We start from the raw sequence: 23,718 nt of genomic DNA, 5'->3' as shown, positions 1-23,718 counted from the left end.
ACAGAGCCACGAGAGAGAATGAGCCCATGGCAGGACAACCTCCGTTCTAAGTACACAGCAAGTCATGGACCACTTAATGTGCAGGGAGCTGACCACCTCACTTGATCGGGCCACGCCCTCCTTCTGTGTCCCACACCTCGAGGAATCGCTGTGACGCTGGGTCATAAAGAGCATTAGAGCATTAACCTTACATCTTCTCTGGTATAGGAGCAGCCAAGAAAGACAGACGTGGAACAGGGCAGACATGTGGAACTGAGCTGGAGAAACTGGTTTATTTGGTACTAGAAGCTAGAGATGGCCCTGGAGCCAGGGCACCCTTCCAAAGTAGAGGGGAATCCAGATAACTCTTCCATGCTTGCCTCCAGAGTCCCAATGGTGAGCAGGATGTGTTTCCAATCTGTCTCATATGCTGAACCATCAGCAGAGGAGAAGTGCTAGGAAAAGGCAGGTTGTCCCATCTTCAGCAGCAGGAGGGGGTGCTACAGGTAACGGGTCTGCAGACCAGGGTGGGGCAGGAGGGCTGGCAGCACCCAGATGACTGGCAGGAGGAGGTCACACAGACAGGCCGGCAGCTCACAGGCACACACACAGAGGACTGGCAGGAGGGAGCCATGCACACAGTGGGTCTGCAGCTCACAGGCACACAGCAGGCCGCCTGGTATCTCACAGGAATGCAGATAGCAGGCCTGCAGCTCAAGGGCACACAGGATGACTGGCAGGGGCTGGACACACAGCAGGATGACTGGCAAGGGCTGGACACACAGCAGGAGGGCTGGCAGGGGCTGGACACATAGCAGGAGGGCTGGCAGGGGCTGGACACGCAGCAGGCAGGCTGGCAGCCTGAGGAGCAGCTGGTGTGACACATGGTGGAAGCTGGCTGGTCTGGAGGAGGGTGAAGATGTCTGGAGCTCCTTCCAGGGTGGCTTTTATACCCCACCCAGTGCTCCCCAACTACCCAAGATGCAGCTGCCTTTCCTCATTTGCTTCCTTTGTCCTTCCAGGCTGGCTTTGTTGTGTCTGTGTTTCTGTTTTTGTTTTGCTCTCGGCTTCATAGTTAATTATACCTTCAACAAGCTCCTTCCACACCTGGGCTTTTCCAATACCTTCCCTCTTTTCAGACTCATTCTATTGTCATTCATGAGTTCTTTTTGTGATACCCCCAAAGGTCCAGGAGATCAGATGCCCCTCCCTATGGAACAATGGTCCTCATGCAACCAAAGACTACACTTCTCCTATGGTTGGGAAGGGTTTGCAGAAGGGGAAAGGCTGAACACAGGGAGCGCCTCCTGGCAGGGCATGCTGTAGCTCAGAGATGATGTCAGACATCAGACAGGAAGGGCATAGAACATCTGGGAATCAGTGTGTGTGTGTGTGTGCATTGTGTGTGTGTGCGTTTTGTGTATGCATGCATTGTGTGTGTATGTGTGTGTGGAAAGCCTGCATGTGAAGTAGTGTGAACATGCACATGTGTTCAAACACACATGTGGTTCAGAGTTTGTGCATGAGTGTATATCTGAGCGTAAATGTGTAGATAGCCATACATGTGCATATAGGACTGTATTTCTATGCGTGACCACTCATGGTAGACCTCTTCCTTCCTCTGCCCAGCCCCCAGGTGCACATGAATGGCTCCCCAAACTGTTCCCTGTTTCTCCCCCATCAACCACGACCCACACTAGCACTGTGGGAACTGCTGTTGTCTGGAGGCCCCAACACCCTGTTGCTGACTCCTGCACGCTGGCCTGTTGGGGCTCTGAAATGCCAGTCCTCTGAGTGCTGAGCTCTCCTCTCTGTCCCTCAAATACTAGGGTTGTCACCATCATAAGCCTAGGTGAGAACTATCTCTCATGATCAGGTAGGGCCAGGAGGGAACTCACTGTCCCCCAACTTCCCTCCTGTGGAGCAGGAGCATACCCATGCTCCTCTTTCCTTTTCTCATTGCCATTCTTCTCTCCTGACACTGAATGAAGTTAGACTTCTGCCCAAAGGAATAAATGTATCCAAACCCTCGTCCTGTTTCTTCTTCCTCATGTTCCTAACCTGCCTCTTAGGCCCTGCCCATTGGGGAACATTTCCCATAGAAAGAGGCTGGAGAAGCCTGGGGCCACGCTGAGGGTAGGGGTAATGGTTTGTCTTCACTGTCCACATGGTGGATTTAGAATCTCCTAGAAGGGGCTGAAGAGATGGCTCAGAGATTAAGAGCAGTGGCTGCTTTTCCAGAGGTCTTGAATTCAACTCCCAGAACCCACAGAGTGGCTCACAACCATCTGTAATTGGATCTGATGCTCTCTTTGGTGCAATGAAGGCAGAGCAATCATGTACATAAAATGCATAAATAAACAAACAAACAAACAAATCTTTAAGCATCTCCTAGGAGATGGAGCACACCCAAAATCTTTCCATGTGTTTTTTTTTTTCATCCCATGGGCTGAGGGACTGAGGGACTAGACAGACTACCCGTGGAAATGGAGAAAACCAAGCCAGCAACACCATTCGTAGTCTGTCATCTCATGGTCCATCAGGACATGAACCACTCTGCTACCCATGATGGACTGAACAGAGGGGATCGCTTGTGCTCAGCAGACAGAGGTGATCGCCTGTACTCAGCTCGCTCTCCCCTTTTTGTTCAGTCCAGGACACTAGCCCATGGTGGATGCCACTCACATTTAGGGTGGGTCCCCCCACTTCTACTACCCTAATCTAGATAATGGCTCAAGGCACACCCAGCGGTATCTCTTAGAGATTATAGATCCAGCCAACTCGATAATCAATATCAAGCACCAGAGAGTCCCTTTGTTTCCCAGCCTCTCGATCTTCTTTCACCTTCCAGTGAGAGACACCAGAATCCGTGCATGTGTGAGTGTACGGCACACAAGGGTACATGCATACACATAGGTGTTTCAGGAAATATGGGTATGTTTGAGGGAGTGTGCATATATGTATGCATGCATGCGTGTGTGTGTGTGGCTGTGTAGTGTGTGTGCACTTAAACATGAAGGAGGCACAGAAATGTGTGTAAGATTATCATGCCTGATTTTTTTATACAAGAGCAGGCTACTCTGTGCGTGATTGCATGTCACCATGTGAATTTGAGTGCATGAGGGAGTGTATATGAGAGTGCATATGTGTGCATTGACCCGTGTGTACACATGAAGTGGGGTGTGTATGTCCAGGGCTATTATCCCATGATGAATGGTTCTACTTCTGACTTAGTTTTATCCAGATCCCCTATTTAACCAACACAGTGTGTCCTTGACCACCCAGGCATCTGGGTTATAAAATGACTTTAACAACTCATGGATTAAGCAAGCCAGCCAGCAGTGAGAACGCCACAGAGAGGCTGATTCAGGACAGTATGCAGGACTTCAGCAGAGCTGAGGAGCTGCACACTTGCTTTCTATGGGGAATGAGCACAGCACACTGAAGGAGGCTGGGGGTAAAGCTTTGCAATGGAGAGAGGGGGACCACAAGAGAGAGTGGCCCAGTATGTCGGCATCGTGACTATGAGCGGCACAAAAGTGCCAGTCTGAGACACAGAATGCAGCTAACTCGATTCACTGAAAACACAGGACAGAGTTCGCCCGGCTCTAGAAGCAGCTACACCAAGACATGCGTGGAACTTGGACGATGTGTCCAGTGTCCATACCGGAAGTGACAGGAAGTGGTTATGGTATCTGGTCATGATTCAAGAACTATGGCATGCCACGGTGTAGGGGGTTGACAAGCTCAGATCACGGAACCAAGACCCAGATTTCGAAAGCAGCCAGGCAGGAAGAAAGTCACTGTGACTCGTGGCACAGGACATCCTAAGAGAAGAGGGACAATCCAGCCGATCTAACAACTGCTACCTCTGCTGTGCCTGTAGCATTGGGGAAGGGGAGCCACAGGAGATGAGAGTCCATGGCAGGGGCCATATGTTCAAGAGCAGACAGACAGGATAGGGACATGACCACATCTACTTTATCAGGTCATTCCTCAGTCCTACATCCTACCTAATGAAGAGCTGCAGTGAGGCTGGATCAAAGAGAGCACTGATATTGCATGCTTTCTGAGGCTAAGGCAGTTATGCAGTCAGACAGGAACCAAGATAGAGACAGAGTTGACTAGAGAAGCCACTTTATTTGGCACAGGGAGTAAGAGAAGGACATTTGAGGTAGGACATTCTCAGAGAAGGGCAGGTCAGGGGAATCTGGTCACTTCTGCATTATCTCACAGTTCCAGGGTGAGCTGGCCATGCTTCCCCACATGCCTCATGCCAAACCCACGGTCACAGAAGGAGGTGGGTAGGGATAGATGTGTCCTGTCTATGGTGACGGCAGTTGATTTGAAGATACTGGTCAGCAACAGGAGGGTCTGCAGACCAGGGTGGGGCAGGAGGGCTGGCAGCACCCAGATGACTGGCAGGAGGAGGTCACACAGACAGGCCGGCAGCTCACAGGCACACACACAGAGGACTGGCAGGAGGGAGCCATGCACACAGTGGGTCTGCAGCTTACGGGCACACAGCAGGCCGCCTGGTATCTCACAGGAATGCAGATAGCAGGTCTGCAGCAGGATGACTGGCAGGGGCTGGACACACAGCAGGATGACTGGCAAGGGCTGGACACACAGCAGGAGGGCTGGCAGGGGCTGGACACATAGCAGGAGGGCTGGCAGGGGCTGGACACGCAGCAGGCAGGCTGGCAGCCTGAGGAGCAGCTGGTGTGGCACATGGTGGAAGCTGGCTGGTCTGGAGGAGGGTGAAGATGTCTGGAGCTCCTTCCAGGGTGGCTTTTATATCCCACCCAGTGCTCCCCAACTACCCAGAATGCAGCTGCTCTTCCTTATTTGCTTCCTTTGTCCTCCCAGGCTGGCTTTGTTGTTGGCTATGTTCCTGTTTTGTTTGTCCTCAGCTTCATGGCTAATTACACCTGCTCCAGCTCCTGCTGGCCCTGAGCTCCCACCCATCCTCCCCTGGGGCCTTCTGGATTCTGCCAAGTTCCATCACTTCCTGGTTTCCTCACACGAGATCCCAGAGATCCAGGCATCCAGATGTTCTCCCTGCAGGATGACAGACCTTACACACCCACTAGATCACACTTCTCCCAGCGTTAGGAAGGGCTTGCAGAACGTGGGAGGCTGAACACAGGGAGAGCCCTCCCATGAGCCTCAGCAGGAGTCAGAGAGCAGAGAGAAGCAGGCATGGAGGGCAGCTTGCTCTTCCAGTGTGTGTGTGTGTGTGTGTGTGTGTGTGTGGTGTGCACATGGGGTTCAGAGTTTGTGAATGTGTATGTCTGAGTGTAAATGTATGCATAATTATACTGTATGTCTACATGTGCCCATATGCTACAAAAGCCTGTTCCCTTTTCCACCAAAGCCTTCCCCAGTCCCAGCCACCTGTACCACATGAACTGCTCCTTGGGCCACCTGCTGCCTGTCCCGTTCCTCTGTGCTGCCCCATCCCTGCCTGCTGCCCTCCCAAGGCTGTGAGAAGTGCTGCCACAGACACACACACACACACACACACCATACACGCCAATATGCTCTGTTGAGATGGACCCTGTGCCCTGTGTCTGCCTCCTGCCAGCTGACCTGTGGTGAATCTGTAAGCTGCCAGTCCCCAGGGTGCTGCCAGCGCTCCCACCTACCTCACCCTACCAGCCCCTCCCTTCTGGCTCTTCTGCCTGCTGCTGGCCTCTCCTTTTCAGGCTCTCAAACCCCGGACCCTCCTGCATAAGAACAGTCTCGTCTCTCCAGGCTGCTCACTGTGGTATTGGGACACGACTCAAACTCTCGCTTCCTAGTCTCCTTGTCTTTCCTCGCAGTTTTAAAGAAAACTAGAGCGCCCTGCGTCAAGTGTTTGACTCTCATTCTTTTTCTGCTTTCCCTTGTTCTGAACTCTCCTCAGGACCCCAACCCCAGATCCTAGCACCCAGAAGGAGGCGTGGAGAGGCCTGAGGGCCAGCCAACGCTATGGAGGGACCATATATAGTAAGAAGGTCCATCTTCACTATTAATTTGAATAGGTTTAGAATCTCCTAGGTACAGAGGTACATCGCCAGCATGCCGTGAGTATTTCTAGGGAGAATTAACTGAGAGTCTAGACTGTGTTTGAAGGATGTGGCTCCCTCCAGTGGGCCAGGATAGAAGTGGACAAAGAAGAAAGTTAGTTACAAGCATTCGCCTCTCTCCTGTGACCCAGTGTGACTGTTGTGTTCCCCCATGACAGACTGAACTCTCTGAACCCAAGAGCTAAAAACATCCCTCAGTCCTTTAAGTTGCTTTATTCAACACAGGTATACAAAAATGACTGATACAGAAAACTGGCCAGAGGAGGCAGGATACTGCTGCGACTAGCCCTGACTCTGTGGTTCTTACACCTTTGACTGGTGTCTGGACAGATGGCGTAGGAGTTTTTACCTAGGGACTTTATATGCTACAGCTGTTTATGCTGTAGCTCAAATGCTATTCAAAGAACTAGTAAGGCATCCAGGTGAGAGCTCAAGACCAGAACACCAATAGAAATTCGACAGAAGGATGTGCTCATCAAATTTCAGGATACTGTTGGGAACTGACCAGAGACCATCCATGGGATATTCTGCAAGAGAATTTCTCTATACCCAGAAGTACTACGTGAGGCTGGGCTTATAGTGGTGGCTAAATTAACCATGTGTAATAAATTTCAAGACAGCAAAGAATTTGCACAGTGGCTTGGTTATTGCTGGAGGCTTTTAGACAGATTTATACTGAGAATCAAGAACTAAAAGCAGAGCAGGTGATTCAAAAACCATGCAGCCCAGACAGAAAGGGAGCAATCAGAAAGCCATGGCTGAGGAGGGTGTGCTTGTTAAAGGGATTAACGCCATTAAAGGGAAGCCAACCGCTTCATCCTAGGACAACGGAAAATTGGCCAGACCCTACCCATCAAAGGCTCTAGAAGGAGAAATGAGCCAAGTCAATCCTGTCCCTTTTAAGTGTTCTGTCCTTTATTGTGTCACAGTTATGAGAAAAGTCAACACTGCAGGACTGGCAGGGCCTCTGCCTGTGCCTCTGGGTAGCAGAGAGACATTCTTCACCTCCACTTCTCAGATGAGAGACCAGAATGAGTGAAAGGCCATGCATGCACACAGACAAGCATGGCTGTGCGTCTGCAGAAGCATGCACACATGTGGAGAAGTGTGAATGTGTGTGTGTACTAAAACACATGGGTGTGGGAATGTGTGTTTAAGTATGAGTACCTGAGTATATTGGTATGAGTGAACATACACACATGGGCATGTGATTGTTTTTTCATGTGTATGTTTTTATGTTCGTGAGGGTTTGAGTACAAGATTATATGTGTGTGCATGTGTCTGAGGGCAACCTGGGTGTGACCACACTGTAGGTGCATGGAGTGTGCTATCTGTGCGGGGCAGTTAGTCAGGTTTGGGGAAAGCACTTATTTAAATAGCACAGTGGATCCCTGATGACCTTGGATGCTAAGGGATAAAACATTTGCAACTGAGGTCTGATGGCCAGCCTGCAGAAAATAAAGAAAAATGTCAAGGCAGTCAAGAGTGAGAACTCTAGGACCACAGGTCCAGGATGATGTCATGGGAGGCAGCAGAGGATGCGACCCCCATGCCTGCCTGTCTCAGGAACCTCCACAAGGAACAGTCACTACTGACTGCAGAGACGGGGCATAGAACCAGCCAATGGAAGCAGTCATCAACACTTCCCCAGAGGGAAACCTTCCCCAAAAACTATAACTGTGCTGGCCCGTCTCCATTGTTAACATAACAGAATTTAAGGTCACCATAGAAACGTGCTTCTGGGTACGCTGATGATTATATTTCCACAAAGGCTTCATGGAGGAGAAAGGACTCCCCTAAGGGTCGGCAGCACAAGCACTATTCTATGGGTGGGGATTCCAGAATAAAAAGGAGGAAGTGAACCGAGACTACATGCCTCACTCTCCACTTCCTGACTGCGAATGCAATGTCATCAACCACCTCAGCCCCTTGTCACCGTGAATGCCCCATCATGAAGGACTGCACCCTCAAACCGTAAGCCAACATAAATCCTTCCTTTGGATTACTATCATTAGATGCTTTGTCCCAGGAAGAGAGACAGAGAACCTAACACGATCATTGAAAACCATCTGAAAAAGAAAGCACGCGTTAGAACATGCGGTCGTGACCCACACCACAACGTGAAAAGGTACAGAATAGTACACATGGTTTCAGCAGGGGTCACCCCAAGAAGTTAGTGGGACAAGAGTGTTCTAGCTGCTTTATAGGAAAGTGACTAGATGTGTGACTGTCATATTGTAATTAATCAACGGTAAGAAAATGGGAATAAATTTCTCCAGTACTGAGACAGTGATTTGGAGCACAACAGCTGGTATAAATGAAATTCAAACACCTCAAAGCTTCCCAGTAGGAAGGAAGTCACTGTGACCAGGGACACAGGACATCCCCAGAGGAAACAGAAAACCATTCATAAACACTGTAGGGCTCGCCATGCATGAGCTCCCGCTACAGGTGCCATGGGAAATGCAAGCATGAGCAGACACTGCAGGGTGGTACCGTGAGTCCATCACGGGGGCTACAAGGATGCCAGACGCATAAACCCACCAGCTCATCAACCATGTCTCCACCCTGCACGCTTCCTTCTAAGGAACCGTGGGGAGGCTGCATCATAGAAACCCCTGATCTTTCCTGCCAATGAAGCCACGAAAGACAGACAAGAACCAGGACAGAAATGCACAGATGACTAGAGAAGTTACTTTATTTGGCACATGGGTAAAAGAAGGATCCTGGAGCCAGGACATCCGTAAAGAAGGGCAAGGAGAAAGGTATCTCTGTCATTCTGCTGTGTTCTCTCCCAAGTTCCAGGGCGAGCCATGTGTGCTTCCAACCTATTTCAGGTGCAGAGCCACCGCCACAGAGGGAGAGGAATAGATGTGTCCCATTTGCACCGGCAGAAGCTGGTTTGGAGACACTGGTCAGCAGCAGGAGGGTCTGCAGACCAGGGTGGGGCAGGAGGGCTGGCAGCACCCAGATGACTGGCAGGAGGAGGTCACACAGACAGGCCGGCAGCTCACAGGCACACACACAGAGGACTGGCAGGAGGGAGCCATGCACACAGTGGGTCTGCAGCTCATGGGCACACAGCAGGCTGCCTGGTATCTCACAGGAATGCAGATAACAGGTCTGCAGCAGGATGACTGGCAGGGGCTGGACACACAGCAGGAGGGCTGGCAGCCTGAGGAGCAGCTGGTGTGGCACATGGTGGAGGCTGGCTGGTCTGGAGGAGGGTAGGAATGACTGGTGCTCCTGCCCAGGGTGGCTTTTATACCCAGCCCAGTGTCCCAGAACACCCAGAATGCATCTGGTCTTCCTTGTTTGCTTCCTCTGCCCTCCCAGGTTGGCTTTGCTGTTGTCCTTGCTCTTGCTTGCCCAACTCCATGACTAATGCAGCTCTCTGGCTGCTGCTACATTAGGCTCCCAAGCCATCCTCTCCTGGTACTGTGTGGATTTGTCAATGCCCCGTGAATTCCTGATTTCCTTACATGGGCTTCTAGAAGTCCGGGAGTTCAGATAACTTCCCTGTCGGACAACAGTCCTGCCCTGTGGGATGATAGTCCTCCTACAACCACAGAGATTGTTCTTCTCCTGTGGTCCAGAAGGCTGAATATAGTGAGTATCCTCATCCATTCGTGTCCTGGGGGAAGGCAGGTTGGACCAGCCACACCCTTGGAAAGCAGGTAAAGTCAATATAGGTTCACAGGGAGCACAGCTGGTCCTCCTTTTGATGTGTTTAGCAGTGAGCCACAAGTACATCAGGAAAGGTGGGATCTTGAGTGGAGGCTGGGTGGATTTTCCACATTTGTACCCCCACAGAGTTTAAAACCAGACCTACACAAACTCAAAACAACCAACTAGCTGGCCCTCTGCTTGAACAAAACTCATAGTCACAAGAAGATAATAGAACCCAGAGTCTCCAAATGTATTTCATAAGTAACCAGATATAAGAGATTTTGTGATATAAATCACCTTCCTAAGTAAAAGCAACCAGCAGAAAGAATCCGGCATGATCTCATTACAGAGACAGGCAGTGACCACAGCAGCTGTTCTAAGCCCAAAGATCAAAGAAAAAATATTATCTTCATGAGTGAATAGGTAGAGACTCCCAGGAGGGACGTGGAATTAATCAAACAAAGGAAGTTCTAAAACTGAGATGTACAATAGCTGAAATTTAAATACACATGGGACAAACCCGATAGCAGATGCAAGAAGGAAGAAATATCATTCCATCAAACAGAAATTATTCCATCAAAAACAGATGAGTTTAAAAAGAAGAAGAATTTAAGTGTTGATGAGATGGCACAGCAGGAAAAGGTACATGAGACCAATCCTGGTGACCTGAGCTCAACCCTGAACCAATATGGTGGAGAGAATAGACAGAGACAAGTTGTTCTCCCTCCCCCGCCCCTCACACACACAGTGTTGGATCCTAATCCTCAGAAGACAGCACCATCCATCAGAAGTGCGGATGGAGAAAGGGAAGGAAGGGTGAGACAGTGAGGGAAACACAAAGGCAGACAAAGACTGTACAAGAGAGATGCGGAGGGTAGGACCAGAAAGCCTAGAGGAGGGAAGACACTGACAAGTGGCGTACCTGATAAATCTGATAACTAGAACGTGGAAAGAATTCCTACAGCAAAAGGACAAGCCAGCACCAAGCAGGCCGAAGACTGAACGCTCATTTCTCCAGGGAAGACACACGAATGGCCAAGGTTCATTAAAGACAAACTATCACAGTGAGATGCACCGTGTCCCACTTTGGGGGGTGGTAGCAATGTTTAAAAAGGAAGGCAAGCGTTAGCATGTGTGTGGGAGTTTGGAGCCCAGCTGCATTCCCCGTGGGGTGGAGGGTAGAACAGATACCAGATCTTCAGGGCACATTGGAGATGCCTCAAAAGAGACACAGTTACTGTATGAACCAACAGACATACCCCTGGGAAGTAAAGGGCACCCTAAAGTTCTTAAGTTCTTTTTTTTTTTTTTTTTGGTTTTTCGAGACAGGGTTTCTCTGTGGCTTTGGAGCCTGTCCTGGAACTTGCTGTGTAGACCAGGCTGACCTTGAACTCCCAGAGATCCGCCTGCCTCTGCCTCCCGAGTGCTGGGATTAAAGGCGTGCGCCACCATTGCCCGGCCACCCTAAAGTTCTTTTACAGGGTCTTGCTCTATTTCCTAGCACAGACACAGGGTCAGTCTTTGGCTTTGAAGGTGACATCTGGCCCTAACCACACAGTCCTCTTCTTAGAAAGATTTTTTACCTGAATCTTCACCCACCAAGAGTATCTGCACATCCAAGCCTTGGTTGGGACCCAGTGTTCAGACCTCTAAGCCTGTAGGAATGCTCCACCTTGGAACCACAACACTCTACCCCATATACTCATTGCCATCTTATAAGTCAGAATGTGTTCGGTCCTTCTCTAAGGGTCTTCATAATCTCAACAGTTCTAACATGATTCAGAGGCGTTTGTTAGGTCTCCTCTGACTCAAGGCAGCTCTCATTGTGAGCTCTGAAAAGTAAGTAAATAAATAAGTCCCATGTTTATAGTATACACAGACACAGTGAGCATTCACATTGCAGAAGGGGAGGAGGATGAGGAAAGATGACACCGAAGTAAGTCTGGACACCAGCAGAGTACATATTAAACACCACAGCTCCGTATGGGGCATCTTGGGCTCATGATGACACCATCTAGGCTCCAACAAGCTTGGCAACCCTGCCCCCTAGCTCTGATGCCTGCTGCACACACAGCCTCTCTCTCTCAGGTCAGCCCCTACTCTGTGTCTGCACATTTCTCCTTAGCAGGCACTCCATGTTCCTGGCTTCTCCACCGCCTTGGGGTCTCCACTGTAACTAAAGCTTCACCTTTGTAGCTTCATGCGGAGAATACTTAGGGTAAGCCTGCTACATATTGCCTGGGCCCACAGGCTTTGCTCTAGAACCTTGGTGCAAGCTGTAATGCCGACTCATTCTTGTATATTGCATGCCTCCACAACCAGACTCTGTACAACCACCCTCCTTTTAAATGAAAGGTATTTTTTTACACATTTTATTTATTTATTCTTATGTTTATGGGTGTTTTTGCTCAATTTTCAGTAGAAAGCCTCCTGCATCTGAGAACACAGTCAAACTCCAACATCCCTTCTAAACAACCTCCTTCCTCTTAGTGTATGTCAGTCAACCTGGGTCCTCATGCTGTAGGTAGAAGTAGGCATTATTTTCAGAGTGACTCCCTGAAGCCCCTGCTGTGTTATCTTCATATCAGCCTGTCCCCCTTTCAACCCCCTCCCCCACCCCCAGTCCTGGAAGCGCAGTGACAACTTCCCTGCCCTGCCCTAAGCAGCTCTACCATGCCTTTCAGCTCTAGCCCCGCCCAGTAGAAATCATTCCTACTGGGGTGATGGGTGTCCTGGGTCGCCACCGCCTCCCCCGCCATGCAAATACAAACATACAAACACAAGATGAAAGTACCCATGTTCTGGTGTCTGAGCTGCCTGACAGACTCTTCTACAAGCTCTTGTTTGTGTCTCAGTTTCCCCCATCTAGGAATAATGAAATTGTCTCCCTCTCAAGGTCGCAGGGCTTAGTGAGTTGATATTTTTAGGCTAACTTGGAATAATTCCTAGATCAAAACAAGAACTATTAACACTAGTATTGTTGGGGCTGGAGAGATCGTTCAGCTCTTAAGAGAACTGGTTGCTTTTCCAGAGGTCCTGAGTTCAATTCCCAGCAACCACATGGTGGCTCACAACCATCTGTAATGAGATCTGGTGTCCTCTTCTGGCCTGCAGGCATACATGCAGACAGAACACTGTATACATAATAAATAAATAAATCTTTAAAAAAAAAACCACTAGTATTGTTGATAAAGAAAATGAACACAGCGCTCTGACCGTCATCCCCAAATAAAGTGGCTATAAAATAAGGTTAAAATGTGCTGATGACTCAATCAAGGGCTGAAGCAGGGATCCAGAGCAAGGTGCCTCAAGAGGTGGCCATGACAGACAACAGGGAACTGACCCTCCCTGGAGAGGAAATGACACCTGCCCTGCTCTATCTGAAAGTTCTATGGGCGGAGCTACAAGTTATGACCACTTGATTGATGAGTATCCTTACATCATCATCAACATCAACAAGGAACTGCAGCTACGACAACACAAACATACACAAACCCTTGAGAGATATATAAGTGGTACCCACCTTCCCACCTCACTCGCTCATTCAACACCTTCTCACCTCACCCTCCACCCTCCACTCCGCCATGGCCGCCTCCACAATGTCCGTCTGCTCTGAGCCCTGCACTGAGTCCTCCTGGCAGATCGAGGACTGTCCAGAGAGCTGCTGTGAGCCTGCCTGCTGTACCCCCAGCTATTGCCAGCCCAGCTGCTGTGCCCCAGCCCCCTGCCTGACTCTCATCTGCACCCCAGTGAGCTGTGGGTCCAGTCCCTGTTGCCAATCTGCCTGCAGCAGCTGCTGCACACCCTCATGCTGCCAGCAGTCTAGCTGCCAGCCCTCATGCTGCACCTGCTCCCCTTGCCAACAGTCCTGCTGTGTGCCTGTCTGTTGCAAGCCTGTCTGCTGCACACCCATCTGTTCTGGATCCTCCTCCTGCTGCCAGCAGTCTAGCTGCCAGCCCTCATGCTGTCAATCCTCCTGCTGTGTGCCTGTCTGCTGCAAGCCTGTCTGCTGCACACCCATCTGTTCTGGCTCCTCATGCTGCCAGCAGTCTAGCTGCCAGCCAGCTTGTGGCATCTGCTCTCCTTGCCAGCCATCCTGCTGCATGACCCTGTGCTGCAAGCCTGTCTGCTGCACACCCATCTGCTCTGGATCCTCCTCATGCTGCCAGCAGTCTAGCTGCCAACCTTCATGCTGTCAATCCTCCTGCTGTGTGCCTGTCTGCTGCAAGCCCTGCTCCAGTGTGTCCCTGCTCTGCCGCCCTGTGTGCAGACCCGCCTGCTGTGTGCCCAGCTCCTCCTGCTGTGCCTCCTCCTGCCAGCCCAGCTGCTGCAAGCCCTGCTCCAGCATGTCCCTGATCTGCAGCCCTGCCTGCTCCCGCCAAGCCTGCTGTGGCCTCTCCTCGGGCCAGAAGTCCGGTTGCTGATGGGTCCATTTCCTGGGGATCCATCCCCTCTCCCCCTAGTCCTTGGACTGCTTCAGATGCAAGCCCTGCCTAAGCTTGAGTGACATTCACCAAACAACAGAGGATCCTGTCTTGCTCTCGGCCATTACCCGGCCTGAGATCCTGGTCACAAGCCTAGGAACCCCGCTCCACAGTCCAGGGGTCAGAGGACTTCTCTGTGGGAAATCATCAGGTGCCCTCTCACTGGAAGGCTCCTCAGAACCCTAATAAACACTTTCCTTGGCCTTAGCCACGCCTCATTCTTCCTCTCTGAACTCCAGTGGAACCAGCATCAAGTCCCAATGGGGGAACAGGAAGCAGGGTAGCAGGGCCTCCCACCTACCCCAGTTTGTCCTGGGCCATCACTCTCACACCTATGATAGAGGGTCCTGATCATAGGCAGCCCATACCCACCCCTCTGGGTCAGCCTCTTTCCCAGGAGTCACCTGGCAAGGACAGGCAGACCCTCAGGGTGCGTGGACGTATGCCTGGTGCCAAAGGTCTAGTACCAGCAGTCTAGCTGCCAGCCAGCCTGCTGTGTGCCTGTCTGCCGCAAGCCTGTCTCTGGAGGGACCAACAGAGGCAGCTGCTAAGAACCTGTCCCTCGGGAGAGTGGGCTCAGTCCCTCACAAGAGAAAGCTGGCAGCTCACCCTGTGCTGGGAGAACTCAGAGCCCAGGGACCAGCATGGGCCTTCAAATCTCCTTGCACTCCGCAGGCTACCTCCTCAGCTTAGAATGCAAATAACCCATAGGCTTTCAACACAGAGTAAGCAGAGCTGGCTGTGCCTCTCACACCAACTCCCTCCAGCTGTCTCCCCTCCACCGCTCTCCATGTTGCCGTGTTTGCCCCCCACAAGAGGCCTCCGGGGCGCACGCACCCACCTGCCCCTCCTGTTCTGTCTCTTGCTTTTCATGCACAGCCTTCATCTGGGTTCCTGCGACCTGCCAACTCTGCGGTCTCTCCTCCAGCTCCTCTTCAGGGAGAAGCCACACTCTCCTGGAGCTGTGAGCCTGGAGGCCAAGCCAGGTGTGCTACCTTCCATCTCCAAAGTCAGAGAGCGAGGCAGCCGCAGCTATGGTGCTCTGTCTGCTGTCCTGAGTGACTCCAGGCTGTGGAGCAGCCGCGTGCAGGCTGGACATTTCCCTGGTTCCCCTCCACGTCACCAGGAGCGTTTGGTGCCATAGTGAGTGTCAACACTAAAGCAGGAGGATTCTCCATCTTGTTGTGTACACCAACACCGGCAACACCTGTCACAGCTGAAGACTGACCCCTAAAACCGTCCCCTGTGAACCAGCCAGAGAGGATTGGGAACACATGAGCACAATGTGCCTATTAAAACCATATCACAAAAACCTGGCCCAAGAGCTCGTCCAACACACCAGACCGAGGAAGGGTGCTACGCCCTCACGTCACTCCATGAGGAGGAGAACATGAGGTAACTAGTCCTGGCCTTTCACCTAATCACTCCATGTGTGTCAAGGGACCAATAGGAGAATGCCCACCTGGGGCTTCAGCTCCTTGGTCCCCACTGCTGATGTGACCCATCCAAAGTGCCGTCCGTCCACCCATCTTTTTGTTTGCCTGGTCCTGACCCTGAATCTCACCAACATGTGTCGGGGTTCGCCACAGCTACCACAAGAAGCTAACACGACCAGCCATGGCCAGTTCTGCAGGACTTTGCCTTCACACCACCCATCTGTCAGAGGAGGGCTCTGAGAGGACCCTAAGCAATGAAAAGATAAAGACCTCTGCCCCTCCCTCCTTCCCTCCCTCCCTCCCCAGGAGGCAGAGGCCTCCTGCTTCTGGGAGACCTATGTTCACATTTCAAGACCACAACAGTCCTTGAAAGGACTCTAGTTGGCCCAGGCATAACTAACATGGCACTGGCAGGCCTTGCCCTTCCCCCTCCCTTGCAAACTGTGGATGACAGCCCTAAAACTAACCACCAAGGTCTATTCCCTTATTGAGACGCTTTCTTATGCCAGACTCATTCCTGGGGCTATCAAAGTACTCGACTCCAGCAATCCAAAGCCCCCTTTGGGCTATCCTAATTAACAAGCCCAATTAAAACATCCTGCCACATCCTAGCCCATTCTAACACAGACCTCCCCTTTTCCCTCTTAAAAATTCACCACACCTGCAAGGGCATTTGCTGCTGTTTTTCTGCCTTAGAGTCGGCCTCTTCCCTGCTTAGTAAAGGGGCTCTCTGAAACCAGGTGTTTGAGTGTGGTCTGAGCCTAATCAGGGTCCAGGAGGGAGCACCCCACTATGTGCCAGTCCCTTCAATCCTGACTCCTCGTCTGGGCTATCCTACTACCCACATCTGAGTTAACAGTGACTGCCCTGCCCTGATACCCACCTGAGTATCACTATGAGAGTTGGGCTGCCTACACTGGAGGAAAGTGCCCCCAGGGAGGGCCTTGGTGCCCCCAGGGAGGACCTTGGTGCCCCCAGAGAGGATGTTAGTGCCCCAGAGAGGAGCTCACTGCCCCAGGGAAGACCTCAGTGCTCCAGGGAGGAGCTCACTGCCCCAGGAAGGAGCTCAATGCCACAGGTGTGAGCTCTCTGTCCCCAGGGAGGATTTCAGTGCCCCAAGGAGGAGCTCACTGCCCCCAGGGAGGACCTTAGTGCCCCAGGGAGGTTCTTAATTCCCCAGAGAGGAGCTCACTGCCCCATTGAGGACCGTAGGGCCCCAGGAGACACTCAGTGCCCCTGTGTATACCTGACCTCTGGGTGGCTTTCCCCTCTCGTCCTCTCAGACCAGGCAGTCTGAATAAACTGTGAGCACTGTCACTAGGGTACGATTACTCTGTCAAACCTGAGCCATAAACAAACTCATAAAGCCTGCAGGTCCTTGCTTTAGTGGAACCTCACTGTTGAGAGAAAATGCTTGTGGAAATAACTTGGGGGGGGGGGAGTGAAGTACATCACAGAAAGACAGGAACTCAGGGGCCTGACATGGGATAAAAGGCCTCACCCAGAGATAGAGTTTCTCCATCCTCCAAGAAACTACAGAATGGCTAGAAAGACGGCTCGTTGATCAAATGCTTCCCTTTGGAGCGTGAAGACCTGAGTTTGATTAGCCAGCCTAGACTACTTAGTGAGCTCCAGCCTGGTCAGAGCCCCTGGGAGTGAAAGCAGAGACTGTCCTCTGGCACGCACGCACACACACACACCTTCAAAACAGCTAATAAATCCAAATGGCCTAGTGAGATAATGTGCGTTTCTCTACAGAAAGGTCAGACACGGATGTCAGAAACAAGAAACAAGCGGTGTTTACTAAGGGCCAGATGCTTGTGACCTCCACGTTTGCTGTATTTGTCTTCCTGTTTGTCCCCAAATCTAAGCAGTGCACTTCATATACCACCCTAAAATTTCATTTACAAATGGAAGAGAAGAGAAAATAAGCCAGTTTGTGTGTTGCTTGAGTGTTAAAGTTTGCTTGAATGTTAGGTTTTGCTGGGTCTTTAAACCCTATACACTGCAGGAAGGTAACAGAAATGTTTAGGACTGTGTTCTGGGGAGAGGCTCAATGGGTAAGGTGATTGCTGTGCAAACATGAGGACCTGAGTTCAATCCCCACAACCCATGGTTTTAAAATCCTGGCACTGGGAAGGTGAGGCCAGTCAGATCATTAGGGCTCCCCGGCCAGCCAACCAGATTCAATTGGTGAGCCATAGGCCAAAGAGAGACCCTGCATTAAAAAAACCAAACAAAATAAAGTGGATGTCATATGATGAGCAACATCTAAGGTGGTCCTCTGACCTCGACACACACACACTCACACAACACACACACAAACACAAATACACACACATGCACATGCATGCGCTGTGCGCACACACATGAACACAGACATACACACAAAGAAAGCTATAGGATCACATATACAGCCCCTATGTAGACACCTCAGCAGACTCTCTGGGGACACTCACAATGCAATGTCTCTGTCTAAATCACTCATAAATGCTTAACTGCACTCTGGCCTATCCTGAAGCACTTTTCGGTGTCGGTGTTGGGAATCAGGCTCTACTCAGCTGGCGGCCTCTAAAATGGAAGAGAATGAGTTGGCAGCTGTGGCTGAGCTGGCCCCACGGTTTCAGAGGCATCACAAGTTCCTAAATTCAAACTCTGAGGTGAGAAGCTTGTACCTCACAAGCAGTTGGTGGTGAAGGGCTTCTTACCTCATTCATAGTTGCCAGGAAGGGGGAAGGGAGAGATGGAAGGAAAGACACAGATAGATAAGGAACAACATAACCCTTCAAAGGCTTCTCAGTACCCACCCTGTGCCCCATTGCTGGCACCCTTCACCAGCACCCTCTGCTGGGGACCACACGTCTTTGGAGGGACATTTCATGTTGAAACTACTGTAGTCATGATGACAGAACCTTGGCAGGACCACAGCTCATGCAAAGAGGTTCCCCACATACACCTCACACAGAACACCATCAGCTCAGGGACTGTCTACCGCAACCTGATTGACTGGTTTCCTCTACATCCCCAATGTGTGGTGCATGGCAAGGTACAGAGTCCCCCAGTTCCCTGTCCTGCTGCGGGCTTGCCTAGAGTTCCAGTACCCCATGAAAGAGGTCCTTCTGAGACTACCTCAACTCTCCTTTCTGAGATAGACTATGACCACTGAGGCCTGTTCCACCCATAGCTCCTCCCAAGGCCCCTGGACAGAGCTCTGGGGCTAATGCTGAGGAACTGTGCTGTGGTGAAAATGAGCCCTCAAGAATGAGACGGAAGCACAGGGGCCCCACAAGTTCAAGGACATCCAGGCACCAGGCTCCGGCCTCAGCCTTAATGCATACCAAAGGTCATCAAAGCCAGAGCAGGGAGTGCTCAGGTCACTAGCAAAAGGAACTGCTGCTTAGGCACAGGCCCATCCCAGTCCTGCCTCAGACCCATCGCCACCAGAGCAAGGTGTAGCAGAGGACTATCCATAAGCTACCGAGTCCCCAGGATGAGTCTCTCCATCCAGGCCAAAATGAGAGAAGGAAAGCCCACCTCAGTCATGGGTCAGTTCCACCTTCACCTGCAAGGACTTGATGGCAAACTTCAAAGAGAAAGAGGTCAGACGGGGCCAGCTTGGTGCACTCAAATGTTTGGACTTTCCAGCAACACAGATCTGACTACCCTATCAATGGAGCCCAGTCCCAGTCCCTGACCACTGCCGTCTCCTACCCAGATCCCCTCCCCATCAGTAGAGCTGGCTAAGGTGTCTGGCTTAGCACAACACACAGCCAGGGCATTTACAAACAAAATGGCATCTTCCGGCTGATGCCGGAAGGGCTCTCCAGGAACCAGTTCCAAACACCAACAAGGAAAGAATCACTGTGAAGGACTGCCTGCACCAACAACACTCCGTGTGCAGGGTATAAAAGCTGACAGCCAGCCCTTCGCACTCACACACTCACTCACTCACACATTCACTCACCCACAGCTCTTACCAGACCTGCCCCCATGGCCGCCTCCACCATGTCCGTCTGCTCTGATGCTTGCACCAACTCCTCCTGGCAGGTGGACGACTGCCCAGAGAGCTGCTGTGAGCCTAGCTGCTGTGCCCCCAGCTGCTGCCAGTCCAGCTGTTATGTTCCCAGCTGCTGTGCCCCAGCCCCCTGCCTGACCTTCATCTGCACCCCAGTGAGTTGCATATCCAGTCCCTGCTGCCAATCTGTCTGTGCTAGCTCCTGTGAACCCTCATGCTGCCAGCAGTCTAGCTGCCAGCCAGCTTGCGGCACCTGCTCTCCTTGCCAGCCATCCTGCTGCATGACCCTGTGCTGCAAGCCTGTCTGCTGCACCCCCATCTGCTCTGGATCCTCCTCATGCTGCCAGCAGTCTAGCTGCCAGCCCTCATGCTGTCAATCCTCCTGCTGTGTGCCTGTCTGCTGCAAGCCCGTCTGCTGCACACCCATCTGCTCTGGATCCTCCTCATGCTGCCAACAGTCTAGCTGCCAGCCCTCATGCTGCCAGCCATCCTGCTGTGTGCCTGTCTGCTGCAAGCCCTGCTCCAGTGTGTCCCTGCTCTGCCGCCCTGTGTGCAGACCCGCCTGCTGTGTGCCCAGCTCCTCCTGCTGTGCCTCCTCCTGCCAGCCCAGCTGCAGCAAGCCTTGCTCCAGCATGTCCCTGCTCTGCAGCCCTGTCTGTTCCCGCCAGGCCTGCTGTGGCCTCTCAAGCTGCTGCTGACCTGTCCTGTGGGGGCGCCAGAGCTCAGCTCCTTCCTTCTCTCACAGTGCTGTAGGGGTTGGTTGCAGCATCAGCTTTGGCACCAATATAGCATAACAGCTCCGCGATGTCACACCCTAACAGCTGGTGCCCACCCTCCCACCTGCAGCTTCCAATAAAGGCCTGGTAGCACTCCAAATCCCCAGCATGCCTCTGCTTTCCCCAATGCATGTCTTGCCCTCATTAATAAACCTCTCTTCCTGGCCTTTGAGTATCCCTCTTCCTGCCTCATGCAAGGGTCAAGAATATTCTGAGAGCATTTCCAGGTGACCCTTGGGATTCGGAATGTCTCGCCTCTGACTGAAGTCCCCAGTGGAGTGTGGCTGGTGGCTGCTAGCCTGATAAGTCCCTGGCAAGAGAACCCTGCATCCCCAAGTCTCACTACCCCTGATTGATTGCAACTGTTCAGGGACAGGAGGGAGCCAGCAGGGATGTGGCACAACCAAAGCATAGTGCATCCTGAGTCCCTGTAGTACTTTATTCAAATGTCCCAACTCATAGATTTCTGTCCCCACGAAGAGCACAGCCTGGGGGTGGGGGAAGGGTAACAAGGAGAAAGAAGCTGAATGGCAGACGGTTCTTTGTCCACCCTCTGTTCTCTCTCTCTCTCTCTCTCTCTCTCTCTCTCTCTCTCTCTCTCTTCCACCCCCTTGGGCCAATCTGGAAGTCCCCCACATTTCCAGAACCACAAGCCTGCCATACCCTCTTGGCCACAGCCACATTCTGGTCTTCTGTCCCTCTCCACCCTCACACCAGTGTCCTCTGAGCCCTGAGCCCTACTCTGCCTGTGCAGGAGAGAGCGGAGTGGAAGTGAGCAGGTTCCCAGGTGGTAATCCCAGGAAATTGAGAACCCTAACACCCCAGGGGCCTCTAACCTCCAACAGGCCTAGACCGTGCCCAGTGTGGAAAAGGCTCCTTGGGAACTCTGCTCCTGCCCACACACCAAGCTTTTCTACCTTCCAAGGCTGTGAAGACAGGTGGCACCCTGTCTCTGCCCTCCCACTCTCCTGGGGACCTTCCTGTCAAAGAGAGGAAAGAGAAGTCGGTTCCCACTAGGAGCCAGCAGCCTCCTGGGAGTTCACTCACCAGGTATGTGAAACATCCTCTCTCTGTGCCTGAACCCCTATCCCAGCCTATCCTCCACCATGTCTGAGACCAGTGACCTGGGGGCCCTGAGCGCCATACTGCTGGCCACCCGCTGGAGAGAAAAGCCATTCGCCTTTCTCAGAAAGTCCCAAGAACACAGACTGCTAGACCCCACAGGGACAGCTGTGTGGATAGTGACAAAGACATTTCCTACCTGACACCAGACCCCCATCTTGTCACCCCATTTGCACGTTAAGCACCAGGAAACATTTGACAAGAGCAAAGAGGGGCCTCCTCGGGTGGCCTCTAAAGCCAAGAGTGACAACTGGGAATACTCATGGAAGCTCCCCTACCCCCGCCACTTCCCACGTGCTGGGCACAGCAGCCCAGGCCAGGGGAAGACAGATGGAGCATGCACCTGTGACCCTCATAGACGTTCAGAGTGGCTCAATGTTCAGCACAGAGTAGAACCGCAGGGACTTAAACCTGGGCAAACCCTCACTGGCCTCTCAAGCGTCGTCGTACAATGTAGCTACATAATATCAGTCTGGTTTTTATGTGCATTTCCTCGCTGGCTCACCATATTTATAAATGGGTCATCTTTTAACGATTCGAAACGTAACTCCAGGGGAGAGGGGGAGGGCTTTATAAATAACCTTTATTATCATGTGCAGGTCGGCTGTGCTCCCCAGGCTCAAGGAACAAGAAGGCACATGTTCGTGACTCATCCCGGCCCAGGAAGCATGGTCGCGCTCACGACTCCCAGTCAGGCCTGCACAGGGTCCTTCTGAGGCACACTTACACGCTCAAGAAGGGGTATCGCTTGGAGTCAGGCGATTTGCACGGTGACAACAGACTTAGCCCAACACAGCTGATGAAGCCCCACATTCAAAGCCATCACTGCAGGTATGGCTGCCAGAGAGCAGGATCCAGGGACCCAGGGGCTTCTGTTCTGTCTCGGATTCCCACTGTGGTCCTGTATCAGGGCCCCAGGGCCTTCTCACCCATGGCCCGTGATCTGGCAATTGCTGGGACTCACAGCCAGTCACTGCTTTGTGGTTAGGTTGTAAACGACACCATCTATGCAGGCCAGTGATCCAAAACCAGATCATGGGATCAACTCCTGGATATGTCACAGAGAGCAGCAGCCCAGTGCATGCAGAAACCTCACATTTCCTGGCAGCCAAGGAGGAGGTATGCACATGAAACCACAGCCAACTGGCACACTTGTCTGTGGGGTCCCCATCACCAACTTGCTATCTCCCAGTAGGTCTGGCTACCAGATTTAACCATCTTACTTCTTTATTCCATAAATTGGGACTTGATAAATAGGACCTCTTGTTGGGACAGGCAGCGTGCTGTGATCACTACTGCTCCCAAGTGGCCTCTCTAGAAGAGAAGGAGGCCCGCGGGAGCCCACCCTGAGGAGCTCCAGGCTGAACCCAGGTGTGGGTTGTGGGTGTGTTTGGGGCTGGGCCTGTGTTTCTCCCTCAACTGGGGACAGAGCCAGGCCCGTGGCGGCCCAGAGCTTTGCTAAGTGCAGGTTGGATAGCTCATCTCCATGCCAGGAGCCCGAGGGCCGGGGACTTCATTCCTGAAGCAGGTGCTTGGCCTTCCCCGGCAGCCAAGCAGGTAAGTACATGCGAAGCCTCCATGGCTGCTCTTAGCTCTTTGAAACTTGAAACTCCTCCCACATCTGGCAGCTCAAGAGATGTCTTCTATTGTGACTGTCTGTACGGTCCCCTCTATTGTATGCCCCTGTCCCCTATAACCCCACCGTCTGTCCATGTCCAGCTCTCTAGGAGGCCAGCATCCTACCAAATGCAGTGACCCGATAGCAGGAAGTCGCATATCCAACTCCATTTCCCTCCGAGTTCACAAAAGATGGCCTACCCAGGTCCCCATATGACCACCTTACCTGTGCAGGGCTCCCAGTGTTGGGCGCCACAGCGGGGGGTACCCAGAAGCAAGAGTGCCACACACAGCATCAGCAGGGCAGACATGAGGGGCTCGGGTCCCAAGATCCATCCAGGGGCTCCACTCGCCTGCAGAGGCAGCCACTACTAATTCCCTGCAAAGGGCAGTCTGGGCCCCAGGTGGTCACTGCAATGAGCCCATGTCAGCGTCTTCAGGAGGACAGAGGTGGCCCAGGCAGCAATGACAGCCCCTAGTTGTTCTGCAGTAGCAAAAGGCAGGTGGCCCTGGCAGGCTGGGGCTTCAGCTGCAGGCAAGGGCTTATCT

At 52.1% G+C, this 23,718-nt stretch overlaps 6 protein-coding genes across 12 annotated transcripts in view; 2 read left to right on the top strand and 4 right to left on the bottom strand.

Moving 5' to 3' along the window:
• The window catches only part of Tspear (thrombospondin type laminin G domain and EAR repeats), a 143,499-nt gene extending 120,019 nt beyond the window's left edge, over positions 1-23,480 (bottom strand). Inside the window, exon 1 of the mRNA XM_057751529.1 lies at positions 23,396-23,480. Within this exon, the coding sequence (XP_057607512.1) occupies positions 23,396-23,480 (85 nt within the window). The remainder of the gene's footprint in view (positions 1-23,395) is intronic.
• Positions 461-865, bottom strand: LOC130862131 (keratin-associated protein 12-1). Of its 4 annotated transcripts, none has more exons than XM_057751569.1 (2): positions 729-865; positions 461-686 (listed from the first exon to the last, which is right to left on the bottom strand). In XM_057751569.1, the coding sequence occupies exons 1-2, from the start codon at positions 863-865 to the stop codon at positions 461-463; spliced, it is 363 nt and encodes a 120-aa protein (XP_057607552.1). The 4 variants fall into 4 exon arrangements, with proteins under 4 accessions (XP_057607552.1, XP_057607553.1, XP_057607555.1 ...); XM_057751570.1 differs by having other exon boundaries at positions 759-865; XM_057751572.1 differs by having other exon boundaries at positions 789-865.
• On the bottom strand, positions 4,338-4,712 carry LOC130861966 (keratin-associated protein 12-1-like). Its single transcript, XM_057751338.1, has one exon. It carries the CDS (start codon positions 4,710-4,712, stop codon positions 4,338-4,340), a length of 375 nt encoding a protein of 124 aa, XP_057607321.1.
• Positions 8,966-9,250, bottom strand: LOC130861965 (keratin-associated protein 12-1-like). The gene has a single exon (XM_057751337.1). It carries the CDS (start codon positions 9,248-9,250, stop codon positions 8,966-8,968), a length of 285 nt encoding a protein of 94 aa, XP_057607320.1.
• On the top strand, positions 13,304-14,143 carry LOC130862121 (keratin-associated protein 10-3-like). 4 transcript variants are annotated; one of them, XM_057751546.1, is made up of 2 exons: positions 13,304-13,617; positions 13,696-14,143. In XM_057751546.1, exons 1-2 carry the CDS (start codon positions 13,304-13,306, stop codon positions 14,141-14,143), a joined length of 762 nt encoding a protein of 253 aa, XP_057607529.1. The 4 variants fall into 4 exon arrangements, with proteins under 4 accessions (XP_057607529.1, XP_057607532.1, XP_057607531.1 ...); XM_057751549.1 differs by having other exon boundaries at positions 13,304-13,632; positions 13,816-14,143; XM_057751548.1 differs by having other exon boundaries at positions 13,304-13,757; positions 13,905-14,143.
• LOC130862127 (keratin-associated protein 10-8-like) lies at positions 19,630-20,352 on the top strand. The gene has a single exon (XM_057751561.1). It carries the CDS (start codon positions 19,630-19,632, stop codon positions 20,350-20,352), a length of 723 nt encoding a protein of 240 aa, XP_057607544.1.
• Positions 23,481-23,718: the final 238 nt, after the last annotated feature.

The sequence above is a fragment of the Chionomys nivalis genome, chromosome 19, assembly GCF_950005125.1.
Source record: "Chionomys nivalis chromosome 19, mChiNiv1.1, whole genome shotgun sequence".
Classification (NCBI taxonomy): Eukaryota; Metazoa; Chordata; class Mammalia; order Rodentia; family Cricetidae; genus Chionomys; species Chionomys nivalis.
Note: the sequence above shows the minus strand (reverse complement) of the source record. Positions and strands in the feature narration are given on the sequence as shown.